This window comes from Peromyscus californicus, unplaced genomic scaffold (assembly GCF_007827085.1).
Source record: "Peromyscus californicus insignis strain IS unplaced genomic scaffold, ASM782708v3 Scaffold_7__1_contigs__length_154581171, whole genome shotgun sequence".
Classification (NCBI taxonomy): domain Eukaryota; kingdom Metazoa; phylum Chordata; class Mammalia; order Rodentia; family Cricetidae; genus Peromyscus; species Peromyscus californicus.
The window spans coordinates 15348294-15364438 of record NW_026294595.1 but is presented as its reverse complement, the minus strand read 5'-3'; the positions used below and the strand labels follow the sequence as shown (position 1 = coordinate 15364438).

Below are 16145 nucleotides of genomic sequence, written 5' to 3'. Positions count from 1 at the left end.
AATATATGAATATTGCTTGATAGCATTTATTCACTTGTCTGGGTCAGTTGGAGTCAGTGACTTAAACCCTTGTAAAACTCGGCTAAAGATTTCTGTGAAGTATTCCTCCTTCTCCATGTGATGCTTTCTGTCCTGTTCAGTAACAGAAAGAGAAAAGCCCTTTGTTAGGGACACACAGACACATACAGAAACAGGAACAGACAAATTCAGAAGACAGTGTTCATGTAGACACAGATTCAGATTCATACAACTGTAGGTCGATTTTTCTTTGGGTCACCAGCTCACCCAAAAAAAACAAACAAACAAAAAAAACAAAAACGACATGGAAATTTTTATTAATTATGAAACTTGGCCCATTGCTTAGGCTTGTCCCACTTGCTCTTATAACTTCAGTTAACCCATTTCTGTTCATCTGCAGGTTGCCGTGTGGCTCGTGACTTTCACCTCTCCTCTAGCATGTCTTGCATCCTCTCTGCATCTGGCTGGCGACCCCTCCTTTCTTCCTCCCAGCGCTCTCTCTGTCCAGAAGTCCCTGCTGTACCTCCTGCCTAGCTATTGGCTGTTTCGCTTTTTATTAAACCAGTCACAGTGACACATGTTCACACAGTGTGAAGGAATATTTCACAACATACAACAGACAGGAATGATGGAAGACACGGGGAGAGAGAAGTAGAGAATTTAAATCTCACTCTTTGTTAAATTACAGCAAGGGGAAGTGCTTTTTAATTTCTTCTCCTTAATGCCACACTGCAACATTTTGGATACTCAGAGGCTATCATTAATGTGTTCAAACCAACATGGAACTCTGGCTGGCCTGAAACTCACTGTACAGACTGGCTGGCCTGGAATTCTCAGAGATCTACCTCCTGAGTGCTAGGATTAAAGTTGTGAACCACTATCTCTGACCAAATTTGACATTTTTTAGATGCATTTTGTGGATCTAACTCAGGTTTCTATGCTTTTAAGGCAAGCACTTTACTGATTGAGATGTGTCCCTGACCTCCCCCGCACCTTTTTTTTTCAAGACTGTTTCCCTGTGTATCCCTGGCTGTCCTGGAACTCACTCTGTATAGGCTTACCTCAAACTCAGAGATCTGCCTGCCTCTGCCTCCCAAGTGCCAGGATTAAAGATGTGCACCACCATCGCCTGGCATTATTTCATTATTTCTTTCTTTCTCTCTTTCTCTTTCTCTCTCTCTCTCTCTCTCTCTCTCTCTCTCTCTCTCTCTCTCTCTCTCTCTCTCTCTTTTGAGACAGGATTTCTCTGTGTAGCTCTGGCTATTCTGGAACTTGCTCTGTAGATCAGGCTGGCATCAAACTCACAGAGATCCACCTGTTTTGTTTTTCCATTTTCCATTGAAGTCCAGTCGAAGAGAGAGGAAAGGGATTCTATGAGCAAGGGGCATCAAGATCATGATGAAGGAAACCTACAGAGACAACCAAACCAAGCTAGTGGGAAACCATGAACTTTAGTCCAACAGCTGTGGAGCCTTCCTGGGACTGGACTAGGCCCTCTGCACAAGTGAGACAGTTGTGTAGCTTGGTCTGCTTAAGGAGTCCCCTGGCAGTAGGATCAGGATCAATCCCTGATGCATGAGCTCGCTTTTTGGAGCCCACTACCTATTATTATTTCTTAATATCTTCTTTCAAGCTTATGGTATCTCTCTTTTTTGATTTTTTGAGACAGGGTTTTTCTGTGTAGCTTTGTGCCTGTCCTGGTCTTGCTCTGTAGACCAGGCTGGCCTCGAACTCACAGAGATCCGCCTGGCTCTGCCTCCTGAGTGCTGGGATTAAAGACGTGAGCCACCACCACCTGGCAGTATCTCTTCTTTTTGTCTTTTAAAAGATTTATTTTTATTTGTTTATGAGTGTGTATGTGTTGCATGTGTATGGGGGTAGAGGTCAGAAGAGGGCATCAGATGCCCTGAAGTTAGAGTTACAGGTAATTGTGAACCCCCTGATGTGGGTGCTGGTCACAAAACTTGGATCTTCTAGAAGAGCAGCAAGTATTCTTTACTGTTGAGCCATTTTTCCAGCCCTGCTTATGGTATCTCCTACTTTGGGCTTTTCTGTGAGATAGCACCTCAGATGAAATCTTGTATGCCAACTGTCCTGGGTGCTGCCTGGGCCTCTTTGCCCTGTACTGACACTCTCTGTACTGACACCTGTGCTTCTGTTCTCTAAGCACAGGATGGCACCGAGGTGGTGGTCAAAGAGGTTCTGCCAGGGGACAGTGTCCACAGCCTCCTCAGCATTCTGGATGTGATCACTGTAAGTACGCCCTCTCCCTCCCTGCCATCCCCCCCTGCCATAGGAGCCCAAGCGCCTTGGCTTTCCCTCGGGCCTGTTCTTCCTGACTTGCTCGACAGCGAGTCCCTTGTGACAGCGAGTCCCTTGTTGTTAAAGGCTACGTCTCTGCAGTAGCACAGGTGAGGAGCCGTCTAGGAACAAGAACAGCTCTCACTTGGTAGTTAAGGAGGTGTCTGTGGCAACACCTTTGACATTGTGTTTAAGATAGACTGTATTTAGTAAGTCTTCACTAGTCCTTTCTATTTCTGCTTCATCTGTCTTTCTGTCTTTGGTTCTAGGATCTTACTGTATATATCCCAGACTTGCCTCACATTCTTTATCCTCCTGTCTTGGCCTCCAGAATACTGGGATTACAAGTGTGTGCTACTGTGCCAGACATTTTCCACTCTTTATTCTTTATGGTATTTGTTCACATACAAAAGTGAACAGAATCATCACACCAGCCCATATATCTTTTATCAATTAAGACTAAAGGTGTGTGCTGCCATGTCCGGCTAATTACTTTTCTTGTTGCTATGACAACAATACCTGACAAAAGCAGTTTAAGGTTTATTTCAGCTCACAGTTTAAAAGTGTAGTCTGGCCGGGCGGTGGTGGCGCACGCCTTTAATCCCAGCACTCGGGAGGCAGAGGCAGGCAGATCTCTGCGAGTTCGAGGCCAGCCTGGGCTACAGAGTGAGTTCCAGGAAAGGCACCAAAACTACACAGAGAAACCCTGTCTCGAAAAACCTAAAAAAAAAAAAAAAAAAAAAAAAAAAAGTGTAGTCTGTCCACCCGGTAGTGGTGGCGCACGCCTTTAATCCCAGCACTCAGGAGACAGAGGCAGGTGCATCTCCGTGAGTTCGAGGCCAGCCTGGGCTACAGAGTGAGTTCCAGGACAGCCACAGCTGTTACAAAGAGAAACCATGTCTCAAAAAGAAAAAAAGTATATATGAGAGCAGGAATAGGAGCTGTCCACAGTTGAGAAGCAGAAAGATGAGTGCCGGTATCCTGCTCACTTTCTCCTTTTTATCAGTCTGAGATCTTAGTCCTTGGGATAGTGCTGCCCACATTCAAGATGGGTCTTACCTCTAAGTTAAAACCTTTCTAGAAACATCCTCATAGACATACCCTGGAGTGTGTTTCTATGGTGATTCCAAATCTAGTCCAGTTAACAATGAAGATTAATCATCACAGTTCCATTCTTCTAGACTGTGTTACTCTGTCTTCAGAGCAGTTTAGGAGCACCTTGTTTGGGTATATCCAGACAGACTGCACCAGGAGTCCAAGCCTTTATATAGGATCACAGGGAAGCCCTGGTGGGACCCACCGATCCAGCCCTTAGTTGATGCTTATCATTGAAGCAAGTTCCTTGCATACGCCGGAGTGTCTTGTGTGTCTGCACTGCTGCCTGTCAGGTAGGCAAAGAATTCTTGGTCTTATTTGGTGGCCTGGAGGCATAGGTGGGACCTCTGTATATTACTGTGCCCCATTTGACCTGAGTGGAGGAGGCTGCTTACCTAAGAAAAAAGACACCTATCTTCAAGCAAGGGAGAATTGCCTTTGAAAGACTGGCCCTCAGCTTTGAGGAAGCTACTGACATGGGTGAATGGGGTTGGACAAGAGCAGGTGTCCAGTCCAAAGAGTCATCTTTTGCTGGTCCGAGAGAGGCATTCACTGTGTGTTCCTATCCTGTAGCTGGCTCTGAGGATGCTCCAGGATGTTTAAAAGGGACTGGTGGGCCTTGGAAAGGATAGGGGAAACCTAGAAGACTTTGGTCTATGTGAGGTAGATCAGTTAGCCACTTGATATCTGCATCCTTCCTCCATCCTGGCAGTTAGTTTTTCTTTTTCTTTTAAGCGATGAAAAAAAAAAAAAGATGTAAACTGGGCATGGACCTTTCTTTGGTGCTTGTTTTTGATCCTGACCTCATTGTGGTTTTTAAGCTGAACATCATTTATTCCCACATGTGATGAAATATGGCAGGAAGTAAGTTGAGGGCTCTGGCCAAGGCCTGGGTCCCTGCTGCACTGGCCATCCCACTGTGTCAGTATCAGAATGGCTCCTTCCCTCGAGGAGGAGCCAATCCTCCCTGAGTCTGGTGGGGGTAGAAAATACAAAGGGATGACATTTGAGAGAAAATGACTGCTATACTGCTATTAACTGGTCATTTTTCAATCTCACTAAACATTTGTGTTTATTACATTTTACAATTAAATTTTTTGTGTGTATTTTTGTTTTTTTGTTTTTTTTTTTTTTCTGTTTAGCCTTGGCAGTCCCAGAACTCACTCTGTAGACCAGACTGGCTGGCTTTTTTTGTTTTTGAGACAGTCTCTCTGCATAGCCCTGGCTGTCTGTCCTGGAGCTCATTATGTAGCCCAGGCTGGCCTCCAACTCAGAGACCTGCCCGCCTCTGTCTCCCCGGTGCTTGGATTAAAGGTGTGCGCTACCACCACACCTGGAAAGAACTTTGAATTTTTACAAAATGACACGTACAGATATTTTAGGATGTACTTGATGTTTCATAAACAGCAATTGTCTGTTCTCCCCCGAGACTGTCCAACTCTCAGGTTCTTTTAGAGCATCTGTTATAATTGTTTTGTACATGTTCTGTCTTAGATGCTCTGGCTTCCTGCCTGGAGAATAGAGATGAGCCCTCTTGACGGCCCATCTTGTTTCCACTGCTCTCCCAAACCCCTTGTTTCCACCCACGGGACATAACTAAGACTTTGTGCATATCTTCACAGCTGAGCCACGCACTGTCTAGAGAAACTGTTTTCTTGTCAGCTTTTGTTTTCTTGCAGTTAACAGGTTCTTCATTTTTGTTGTTATTTAGGTCTTTTTTTTCCCCCGAGATAAGGCTTCTCTGTACACTTTTGGTGCCTGTCCTGGATCTCTCTCTAGACCAGGCTGGCCTCGAACTCACAGAGATCCGCCTGGCTCTGTCTCCCAAGTGCTGGGATTAAAGGTGTGTGCTGCCACTGCCTGGCTTTGTTGTTTAGTTCTTAACAGTACACCCACTATAGAAGTTTGTCCTGGCTGTGTTCCACGAGTAGCACTGTTCTCTGGGAAAGCCTCCCAGCTTCTCAATCCTGCCATCTCATGTTACCCGGGACCCCTGGACTCTGCAGTAAGGGTCTCTAGTTTCCTCCTGGTTCTCTTTCTTGTTTTGGTGGAACAAGCTCTCTATTAGCTTCCTGAAGAAGGTGCAGGAGGGACATATTTATGAAAACTTTCAAATGTAGTACTAGTCCTCCTTATCTTCCTCTTACACTTACTACTAGATTCCCACTTAATAGGTTTTATTCTTTGTTGTTTTACTTTCTTGTGTGTGTGTGTGTGTGTGTGTCAGAGTTAGCCTTGTTTTCTAAATCTCACTCTGTAGACCAGGCTGGCCTCAAACTCACAGTGACCTACCTGGCTCTGCCTCCCAAGTGCTGGGATTAAAGGTGTGCGCCACCACCGCCTGTCAAATTATTTCTTTTTATTGTATGTGTATATGTGTGTGTGTGTGTAAGAGTATGTTTGTGCACCACACATGTGCAGGAGCCCACAGGGCTTGGAAGAGGGTATTGTATCTCTTGGAACTAGAGTTGTAGCAAGTTGTGAGTGGCCATGTGGGTGCTGGGATCCAAATGCAGGTCTTCGGCAAGAGCATGAAGCCCTGGTAGCACCGTGCCGTTTCTTTAGTCTTTTAGTTCTTTAGAGTTTTTAACTGTTAATATCAGTTTTCTTTATTTTTACATATTTAAAATTTTTTACATGTATGAGTATGTTCCTGCATGTATGTATATATACAATGTGTGTGCTTGGTGACCACTGAGGCCAGAAGAGGGTGTTGAATCACCTGGGACTTAGTACAGACAGTTGTGAGCCACCATGTAGATGCTGGGGATTGAACCTAAGTCTTCTGCAAGAACAGCAAGTACTCTGAACCTCTGAGTAATCTCCCCTGGTCCCTTTTATTTGTTTGCTTTTTGTTTCTTCGAGACAGGGTTTCTCTGTGTTGCAGCTCTGACTATCTTGGAACTCGCTTTGTAGACCAGGCTGGCCTTGAACTCACAGGGATCCACCTGCCTCTTCCTCTTGAGTACTGGGATTGAAAACATGTACACCACCACCGCCCGGCCTGATCCCTTTTTTTAAATTAAAAATAAATTAGTGTGTGCAGTGTAGTGGGGTGTGTGTGTGTGTGTGTGTGTGTGTGTGTGTGTGTGTGTGTGGTGTAGTGTATATGTACCTTTTGATGTAGGTGTGTGTATGTGTGTGTCTGGGTATGAAGCCAAAGGCGAATGTCAGGTGCCCCTCCTCAACTGTTTTCCACCTTTAGTTTTTCAGTCATGGTTTCTCAGCCTAAAGCTTATCAATTTGTTTCAGCTAGTCCGGCTAGCTGGACAGTGAGCTTCAGGGGTCTGCCTGTTTCTGCCCCTACCTCTACCCCCGCCCCAGTAGATTCTCGGTTGGCCTGAAACTTGCTGTATAGCCCAGGCTAGCTTCTTCCAGGCGGCAGCTCTCCTGCAGCTACCTCCCCAGTATTGGAATTCCAGGTGTGTGGAATAAATGCCATACTCAGCATTTAGAGCTTTCTTTGTTGTTGTCCTTTAAATGTTTAAACAATGTTGTCATGTTTTCCATGATGAAGTAAGATGAGGTTTTCCTTTGCTCCCTTAGATGCGCCAGCCTTCCTGAGTGTTTTTTCAGTCTGTCTTTCAGATCAGGGCCTTCTCTGTCTCTCCACGTCTACTTGTGTGAGAGTGCAGATGTGTCATATGGGTGTCTTGTAGAGCCACTGCCCAGACACAGAGAGAATACACTGTGTTATTCACTGACACAACTTCAAATTCAAGCTTCTAATATGTGCTGAAGAGCAGAAGCTAGCCAGCCTTTTCTCCCAAAGGCTCGATGGTAGATATTTTAGCTTTATGGGTTATATGGTCTATCAACAGTATGTAGATTAGTGAGTGACACTGTGCCCAAAACACTATTTCCAAAACAGGTCATCGATGAGAAGGTTTGGCCCTGGGCCACTGTACCAGCCCTGTGGCTGAGATCAGATCAGTGACACATGCCAGGGGTTTGTGCTGGGCATTGACTCAGGGTGGCATAGACATTCTGAGTGCTGGAAAAGTCCTTCACCCAACTGGTAATTACATGGATTAATTATGAAAAGAAAAATGCCACTTAAAAAAAAAAAAAAGGTCCACGGGGGCAGTGGTGGCGCACACCTTTAATCCCAGCACTCGGGAGGCAGAGGCAGGCGGATCTTTGTGAGTTCGAGGCCAGCCGGGTCTACAGAGTGAGTTCCAGGTGAGGAGCAAAGCTACACAGAGAAACCCTGTCTCAAAAAACAAAAAAAAAAAACAAAAAAAAAAAAACAAAAACCCAACAACAACAACAACAAAAAACAGGGTCCAGTAGGTATGGTGGAACACATCTTTAATCTCAGCAGTCAGGAGGCAAAGGTAGATGAATCTTTGTGAGTTCAAGGCCAGCCTGGTCTAATCCAAGCTCCAGGCCAGCCAAGACTACATAGTGAGACCCTGTTTCATAAAAAACAAAACCACCTGTCTCGAAAAACCAAAAAAAAAAAAAAAAAAACCACACACAAAAAGCCAGACAGCTACAAAAAAAACTGGGTCCAGGGCCAGGGAGATGGTTTAGTGAGGAAAAGCCTTAGCTGTAGAGGCCTGACGACCCAAGTTTGATCCTGGAAAAAGGATCCATAAAAAGCTAGACGTAGTGGTGTTAATCAGTAAGCCTGAGATAGGAGGCAGAGGCAGGAGAAGAGGCCACAAGCTCGAAGACCAGCTAGTCTGGAAAAAGCTGTACAGAGGAGAAACAAGACAGATCCTGACTCAACACAGTGCAGGGAGAGATTCGACTCCTAATGCTGTTCTCTGACCTCCACATGCATACTGCACTGTGTGCACCTGTGCTCACGTGTGTATGTTTGTGCTTGCACACGCACACATTAAAAAAGACAAACTCATGTGTATGGTCCAGGTTGTCAACTGGGGAATCTATGCAGGAGACAGGACAGGAAACTGGATTCTTCCCTCAGGGGTTGAGAGCCCTATAGGCTTTTGTATGTTTTTGTAGGATCTCATGTACCCAGACTGGCCTTAAACTTGCTATGTATTCGAGGATGGATGATCTGGAACTCCTGATTCTCCTGCATCCGCCTCTTGTGTGCTAGGATTACAGGCATGTGCCACGATGCACCGCCCTCTTTCCTTTTGTGAGAGAGTCTAACTCTGTAGCCCTGACTGGCCTAGAACTCACTATTCAGCTTTGGGTGGCCTTGAGTTTGCAGCAGTCCTCTTGCCTCAGCCTCTACTTGGATCACAGGTGTGTGTCATGATCTTTCTTGGCTGTCACTTGTTTTCGATAGCTTCTAAAATTCTCTTGCATTCCTGGTATACTCTTAGCTTTGTTTCTTTTTGCAGATAGGAATCAAGCCCAGGGTCTTTACATGCTAGGCAAGGGCTCTACCATAGACATATATCTCCTGGCTCTTTGTTTTTGGGGGCAGTATTGCTCTGAGTCCTTCTGCCTCTACTTCCCAAGTACTGAGATTATTGTGTCTACCATTCCTAGCTGGCCTTTGTCTTAATCCTTGGGATTATGACCATTTATATCCTTTTAAAGAGGGGAGATGAGCATTGTATAGTTGATGAAGACAGAAGATCCACTGATCTGTCCTTGAACCTCTTTAAATCTCAGATTAAGCCATAAGCAACATAGCAAAGGAAATGAGAATTAGATTAATATTCAGACTTCAATCAAAATCTCCTATTAACTCCAGTGTGCTATTTGATAGCAGAACAAAACTTCAGAGGCTTTGAAAGTGAAGGGATTAGAATCCACTGCTCACAGGCATGTACTATGGTGTGAACCTAACTAGCTTGATATTCTACAATATAACAACTAAAAAACCAGCCTTCTGGAGGAAACACGCAAGGTATAATCACATCAGTAGACGAGAGATTATAGTGTTATATGACCTTTTCATGGGGATACGTGGTCAGACATGTAGTTAGCTCAGATATGGTACCAATCACAGACCGAAGTAAATAGTCTACCCAAGTGTAGCTTGCTGCACTAGTGAGTTTATTTAGCTTACACATGGGAGCATGGATGACCCCTCTCCCCAAACAGCTGTATATTAGATACCTTTCTTACAGCTATGACAGTCCTTAACAAGAAACAATTTAAGGGAGAAAGGGTTTATTTGGATTACAGTTTGAGTAATCCCTTCCATCGTGGTAGGGAAGACATGATGACATGAGCAGGGAGGTATGGGATCCCACGGCATCAACCATCAGGAAGCAGAGGAAGTGGGATTGGGCTACAAAGTCTCAAGGCCTACCTAGTGATTACATTCTCCAGTGAGGCTCCGCCTCTAAAAGTTCCTCAACATTTCCCTTATTTCATTTTATTTTTTTCTATTATCAGCTTGATACAGTACAAATTCTTATCCTAATAGTGAAATGTTTCACTGAAGCTTGCCCAGTGATTGAGTAAAACCAAAACCTATTATAAGCCACAGTCATCCTAGGGTCCCCCCTGCTATGTAGCCTCCCTGGTTCTGTGGGTTGCAGTCTGATTGTTCTTTGCTTTATATCTAGAATCCACTAATGAGTGAGTACATACCATGTTTGTCCTTCTGGGTTTGGGTTACCTCACTCAGGATATTTTCTAGTTCCTTCCATTTGCCTGCAAATTTCATGCTGTCATTGTTTTTCTCTGCTGAGTAGTACTCCATTGTGTAGATGTACCACATTTTCTTAATCTATTCTTTAGTTGACAGGCATCTAAGTTGTTTCCAGGTTCTGGCTGTTACAAATAGTGCTGCTATGAACATAGTTGAGCATGTATCATTGTGTTATGATTGAGCATTCCTTGGGTATATGCCCAAGAGTGGTATGGCTGGGTCTTGAGGTAGATCGATTCCCAATTTTCTGAGAAACCGCCATACTGATTTCCACAGTGGTTGTACAAGTTTGCATTCCCACCAACAGTGGAGGAGTGTTACCTTTGCTCCGCATCCTCTCCAACATTGACTGTCATTAGTGTTTTTGATCATAGCCATTCTGACAGGCGTAAGGTGGTATCTCAGAGTCGTTTTGATTTGCATTTCTCTGATGACTAAGGATATTGAGCATTTCTTTCCCTTTTTTCAAGACAGGGTTTCTCTGTGTAGCCCTGGCTGTCCTGGAACTCTATCTGTAGACCAGGTTGGCTTTGAACTCACAAAGATCCACCCTACTCTGCCTCCTGGGCACTGGGATTAAAGCACCACCACACCTAGCTCCTTCAACCTTTCCTCAGTCGACAGCAGGCATTTCAGTTATGCAGGAACTTCTAAAGGTCTCCAGGAACTAGGGTCCACAAACCTGCTGAACTCTAACTCTGACAGTAGCAAGTGGTGTGAGGACACACGGTGGCAGGAACTCACACACGTTCATTGCTGATGAATGTAGAATGGTACAGCCACTGTGGAAGACAATCTGGTTTTGGTTGTTTGGTTATCTGGTAGAAGTTTTTGCTTTTTTTTTTTTTTTTTTTTTTTGTTTTGTTTTGTGGGTTGTTTTTTTTTTCAAGACAGGGTTTCTCTGTGTAGTTTTGCACCTTTTCTGGAACTCACTTTGTAGACCAGGCTGGCCTCGAACTCACAAGAGATCCACCTGCCTCTGCCTCCCGAGTGCTGGGATTAAAGGCATGCGCCACCACCGCCCGGCAAAGTTTTTGCTTTGTTTTGATTGATTTTTACAGAGTTAAGGATGCAGATACCATGTGATCTAGGAACCTCCCCTCACATATTCAGCAAGAAATATGAGCACAGACCTATGTGTATGTTATAGCATCTTTATAGTCGCTGTATCTGAGAAGCAGCCTATCTGAGAAGCAGCCCAGCCCCTCCCTGGGAATACAGGAATATGCATGGCAGGTCTATTGAGTGTTTGACTACTGTTGTGTGGCTATTTGATGATAGTGGTTTCTGCTCTCAGTGACCTCTACAGAAAGCATACATGGGTTGGGTCTTTTGCAACCCTCTTGGCAAGGGGCTATAGACAGAGTGGGATGTTGAACAGCCAGGCCTGTGAGTCCCAGGAAAGAGCATGTAATCCAGTAAACGTGCAGGTCAGTGGGCCTGACCCATAACGCCTGTCAGCCAAACCTTTGTGATGTTTTGCTGTGACAAATTTTGGTTTACGTCAAAATTACCAATGTGCACAGCATGCCTGGGAAGATGACAGCTGTGTGAGTCGGAGTCAGGCAGGCCCTGCAGAAACCTCTGCGGGTTGTGGGACTCCCCCAGGAGCTTTCTAGTCCCTCGTGTGGGACTAACCAAGTTGTTGTTCCAGGGTCACACTGCACCCTACAAAACAGTTTCTGCCCGTGCAGCTGTCTCGTCCACCATCCTCTGGCTTCCTGCAGCAGCTTTTCAAGGAGTGTTTGAGAAGTACCCCGAAACTCTGGTGAGGGTAGTGCAGGTAAGTTTCTTTCTAGCTGGCTTTTCTCTCTGCCTTGGGCCATCTCAGGCCCTGGAGCTGGCATTGGCATGGATCCCGTTAGGGCTGTTTCTGGTTGTGTGCCAGTTCTGAATTCGGCATTGTGGGTGAATTCAGAGAATGTAGAACTGACTTTGACGGCAGGATTTACTGCTGAGGATGGCAGATTCTAGGAAGTACTTTGTAATACAGGTCTGCAGTGGTGGTGCATGCCTTTAGCCCAGCACTCAGGAGGCAGAGACAGGGAGTGTTCTGTAAGTTCAAGGTCAACCTGATCTACATTGCAAGTTCCAGCCAACTACAGCTACATAGTAAAACCATGTCTCAGAAAAAGGGTGGGGAGGACATGATAAAAAAATATATTACACAAGAAAAAATTTTTTTCAATAGAAAAAAGTTTTTTAATTATATTTTTTTGAGACAGGGTTTCCCTGTGTAGCTCTGGTTGTCCTGGAACTTGCTCTGTAGCCCAGACTGGCCTCAAGCTCAAAGATTTGCCTGCCTCTGTTTCCTGAGTGCTGAGATTAAAGGTGTGTGCCATCGCCACCGGGCTAGAAAAAAGTTTTAAAAAAAGACTAGTCATAAATTGGACAGAGTGGTGGCACATGGGTATAATCCCAGCCTTTGGAAAAGTGAGGCAGGATTGTCTTGAGTTCAAGACCACGTGGGCTACATAGCATGTGCTAGGGTATCCAGAGCAAGGCTGCCTCAAAAAACACAAAACGGACTGTGAAGATGGCTCAGCAAGTCGGGGCCTTGAGTCCAGTCCCCAGGACTGAGTGGTGGAAGGAAAGAACCAATTTCTGTAAGTCAGTCACTTTCTGAGTGCCACATGTGTCCTGTGGTGTGTTCACACCCACACACGTACACAAAGAAAGAAATGTGCAGGCGCGGGTGGGGCTGAGGAGGTAGCTTGGTCAGTAACGTGCTGACCTTGTAAGTGTGAGGACGTGAATTTGATCCCCAAGACTCAGTGTGAAAAAGCTGAGTGCATGTGACCTGGGGAGGCAAGTGAATCCCTGAGGCCGGCCAACCCACTCTAATCAGTGAGCCCCAGGTCCCAGTGAGAGAGACCCCGTCTCAGAAAACACACACACTCAGTAGCTGACTCCTGTGGAGCAACACCTCTCCCTCCGTGTGCAGGTCACACATCTCTCGCTCTTGTTCCACACACACACACACACACACACACACACACACACACACACACACACACACACACACAAGTTAATAGTATTAACTCCATAGAAGTTTTTGGACCTCCCATCTCCCAAAAGAAACTTCAAAACTTTTTACTAAATATTTTAGAGTAATTTTAGATTTACAGAAAATTGGAAAACACCACTTGACTCCTATGTGTCCCACATTGTTCCTCACGTAAGCACCCTGCTGCACAGTGGTGGAAAAGGTGAGCTCTGGTCTATGGCCTGTGGCCTGTGCTGGGGGGCTCAGCAGGCATCCATGTGGCGCTGCTGGTGCCCAGCCTAGACTTGTCACCCCTCCGTCTCTTGCAGATCATCATGGTACGGCTGCAGCGGGTGACTTTCCTGGCTCTACACAACTACCTGGGGCTGACCACAGAGCTCTTCAACCCTGTGAGTGCAGGCCTCCTGCTAGCCTGTGTCAGGATGGTGCAGCTCCCACCCCTGACTGTGCAGCCAGTACAGCTGTCCTGCAAGTGCTCCTAGCTGTGGGACCAGATCCTGAGAAGTGTGCTGGGCTGAGTTTACTTTCTTGCTTAAGTATATGCACACTGGTGCGTTGAGTGACTCTACTGAAAGTCAAGATTTGGGGCAAATAGGCTCGTCAAACTCTAGAGGATTTAGCCTGCTTTGTTGCTTGCCAGGAGTCCTGTTGTACCCCTAAGGCTGGAATTCTGCAAGAGTCTGGTGCCCAGGTCCTGAGACTGGCCTGGGCCATCATTCCTTTCCACCTGTCCCGTCTTGCTAGTACTTGGCTCTGTGTCCTTGCCCTTGACTTAACACTGAGCTGAGCTAATACTAAGCTATGACCTGGAAGGTGTGGGGTATTGCCAAAGGTGCCAAGGCCTTGAATCCTTGCTTTTGTTCCTCCTGGTAAAACCTGGCCAGTTACAGCCTGTGAAGTGGGACAAAGTTCTCACCCAGAAGGGCTCAGTAACAACTGAGCCAGTGCATTTACTGCTCTGTTCCTGTACCTGAAACAAGGACGGAGGAAGTTACTTTGGAACATACGAGTGAGGTTCCAACAGAACTCCTGGCAGTTGGTAAGAAGTGCTTGGTACCTATGAATTATCACTTCTTTGGTGATGTTTTAGAGTTTGTTGTGCTCAGTTGCTGATATTTTAGGGAATATTCTTTTATGTTACATGATTTTTCTATGAAGAGTTGACTACATGGCCTATTATTTTGGCTGTATGAAGAGTTGGAGGCAGAACCTAAGAGAAGAACATGCTGAGCCTTAACAAGCTCGTCCTCTGAACTGCTGGGTTCTCTGCTGGTTGTGTTGTCTTCATAGTTGATAAATAGTTGAACTCATAGCACGATTGATTATAGGGAACCCAGGGAATTGCCGGAGCACATCTAATGTTCTTCTCATCTCTCAGGAGAGCCAAGCCATCCCTCTCTTGTCAGTAGCCAGTGTGGCAGCAGGACGGGCCAAGAGACAGATGTCGTATGGCCCAGAGGAGCAACTTGAGAGGTCCCCAAGGTCCTTAGAGTCCAGCAACTCAGGTACTACACTAGCTCAAGACCTTCTCACTCCACTTTCCAGGTTACTCAATCTGCCTCCAGGTCTCCTCTCCTGAATCCTGGGTTTCCTCACATGCCTCCAGGTCTGCTCACCTTAATCCCAGGTTTCCTCACATGCCTCCATGTCTGCCCACCTTAATCCTGTGTTTCCTCACATGCCTCCTGGTCTCTTCACTTGCCCCTGATGTCTCTTAACCTGCCCCTAGGTCTTACTACATGGGTCCAGGTTTTCTGACCTGTCCCTCAGATTTTCTCATAGGCCCCCAGATCTCTTTATGTAATCCAGGTCTCGTCACCTGCCCTCCCTTCATATATACCCAGAGTTCATGGTCTAGAATTACCTCACTGTTCTCAGGTCTTCTTAACTTCCCTCAGGTAATCTCCCACGCTCTGGGCTATGTTGCATATGTCCAAGAATCTTGCCTTCTGTCTAAAAGTACTTCCTACTGAGATTTGCTCCATGGGATGCTGTTCAGAAGAGCAAGTTCTCAACTTTGCCTTCTGGTCCCCACTTGACAACTGCTCAAACTTCTCAAGACGAATTAGATTGGGGAATAAACTGACCAGGAGAGCTTGAGCAGCATAGATTGCCTATGTTGTATTATTACCACAAAGCCACTTTGAAAGTAGATATATGCCGGGCGTTGGTGGCACACACCTTTAATCCCAGCACTTGGGAGGCAGAGACAGGCAGATCTCAATGAGTTTGAGGCCAACCTGGTCTACAAAATGAGTTCCAGGACAGCCAGGACTGTTACACAGAGAAACCCTGTCTCAAAAAAAAAAAAAAAAAAAAGAGAGAGAGAGAAAGAAAGTAGATATACCTTCAGTGTCTTAATAGTTCATCATACCCTGTGAAGGATTCCGGGAAACTAAAAGAAGAGTGTGAAACAACCTTTGGTGTCAAGTAAACTGAAAATGCCCGTTTGATCCTCCCTCGGACAAGGCTTTGGACCTTAGTGACCTTGGAACACATCCCTGGTTGGTCTGGTTTTCCTCAGAAATGTACTTTAAAATAGATGTCATTTAAGTCTTTTTCCTGAGTAATGCTTTTCTCTCTGAGACTTCGGTCAGCTTGAGTGATGGAACCCTGAGGCTTGTCCTCTTGAAGGTGTTTGGTTCGGAGCAGCTGTCCAGTGTTGCAACTTCACAGAGATTGGGGTTGAGGAGTTTTATAGACCTCTGTGGAAGCAGAGTCTGCAGTAGCAGTGTCCTGTGTGGTGGGCAAGGCCAGGGTCCTTTGAGGTCAGGTGGAACATTCAAGCCCTGTTTTGCCCTAGGTGTGCTAATGGTCGTCTCTACAGATGAAGGCCATGGGAAAGGGACCACTGGCAGACTCCCTGGTTTAGGGTTTACCTTCAAAGTACTTGGCAGCAGCAGGGGGTAGTCAGTTCAGGAGGCCCATAGAGAAGGATGGCCAAGTGAGATGCAGGGTTGAAGGGTAGAGAGCAGGACCAGCCTGAAGCTAACATTCTTGCATCATTCCCCTGGCAAGTGCTAACAGTGACATTACCTGATGGCCCTGTTTGGGTAAGTTATCTGCAAGTTTACAGGGTACTTGGGAGGGCCTTGGTCCTGTGCTGTTTTGGGGGACTCTGTTCTTTGATCCATC

At 45.8% G+C, this 16145-nt stretch overlaps 1 protein-coding gene across 3 annotated transcripts in view; it reads left to right on the top strand.

Moving 5' to 3' along the window:
* Pnpla7 (patatin like phospholipase domain containing 7) overlaps positions 1-16145 on the top strand; it is an 81221-nt gene that overhangs the window by 8550 nt on the left and 56526 nt on the right. For all 3 annotated transcript variants that reach the window (XM_052725479.1, XM_052725480.1, XM_052725478.1), the window contains 4 exons: positions 2191-2271; positions 11658-11786; positions 13319-13399; positions 14389-14515. In XM_052725479.1, coding sequence (XP_052581439.1) covers positions 2191-2271; positions 11658-11786; positions 13319-13399; positions 14389-14515 — 418 coding nt within the window. The remainder of the gene's footprint in view (positions 1-2190; positions 2272-11657; positions 11787-13318; positions 13400-14388; positions 14516-16145) is intronic.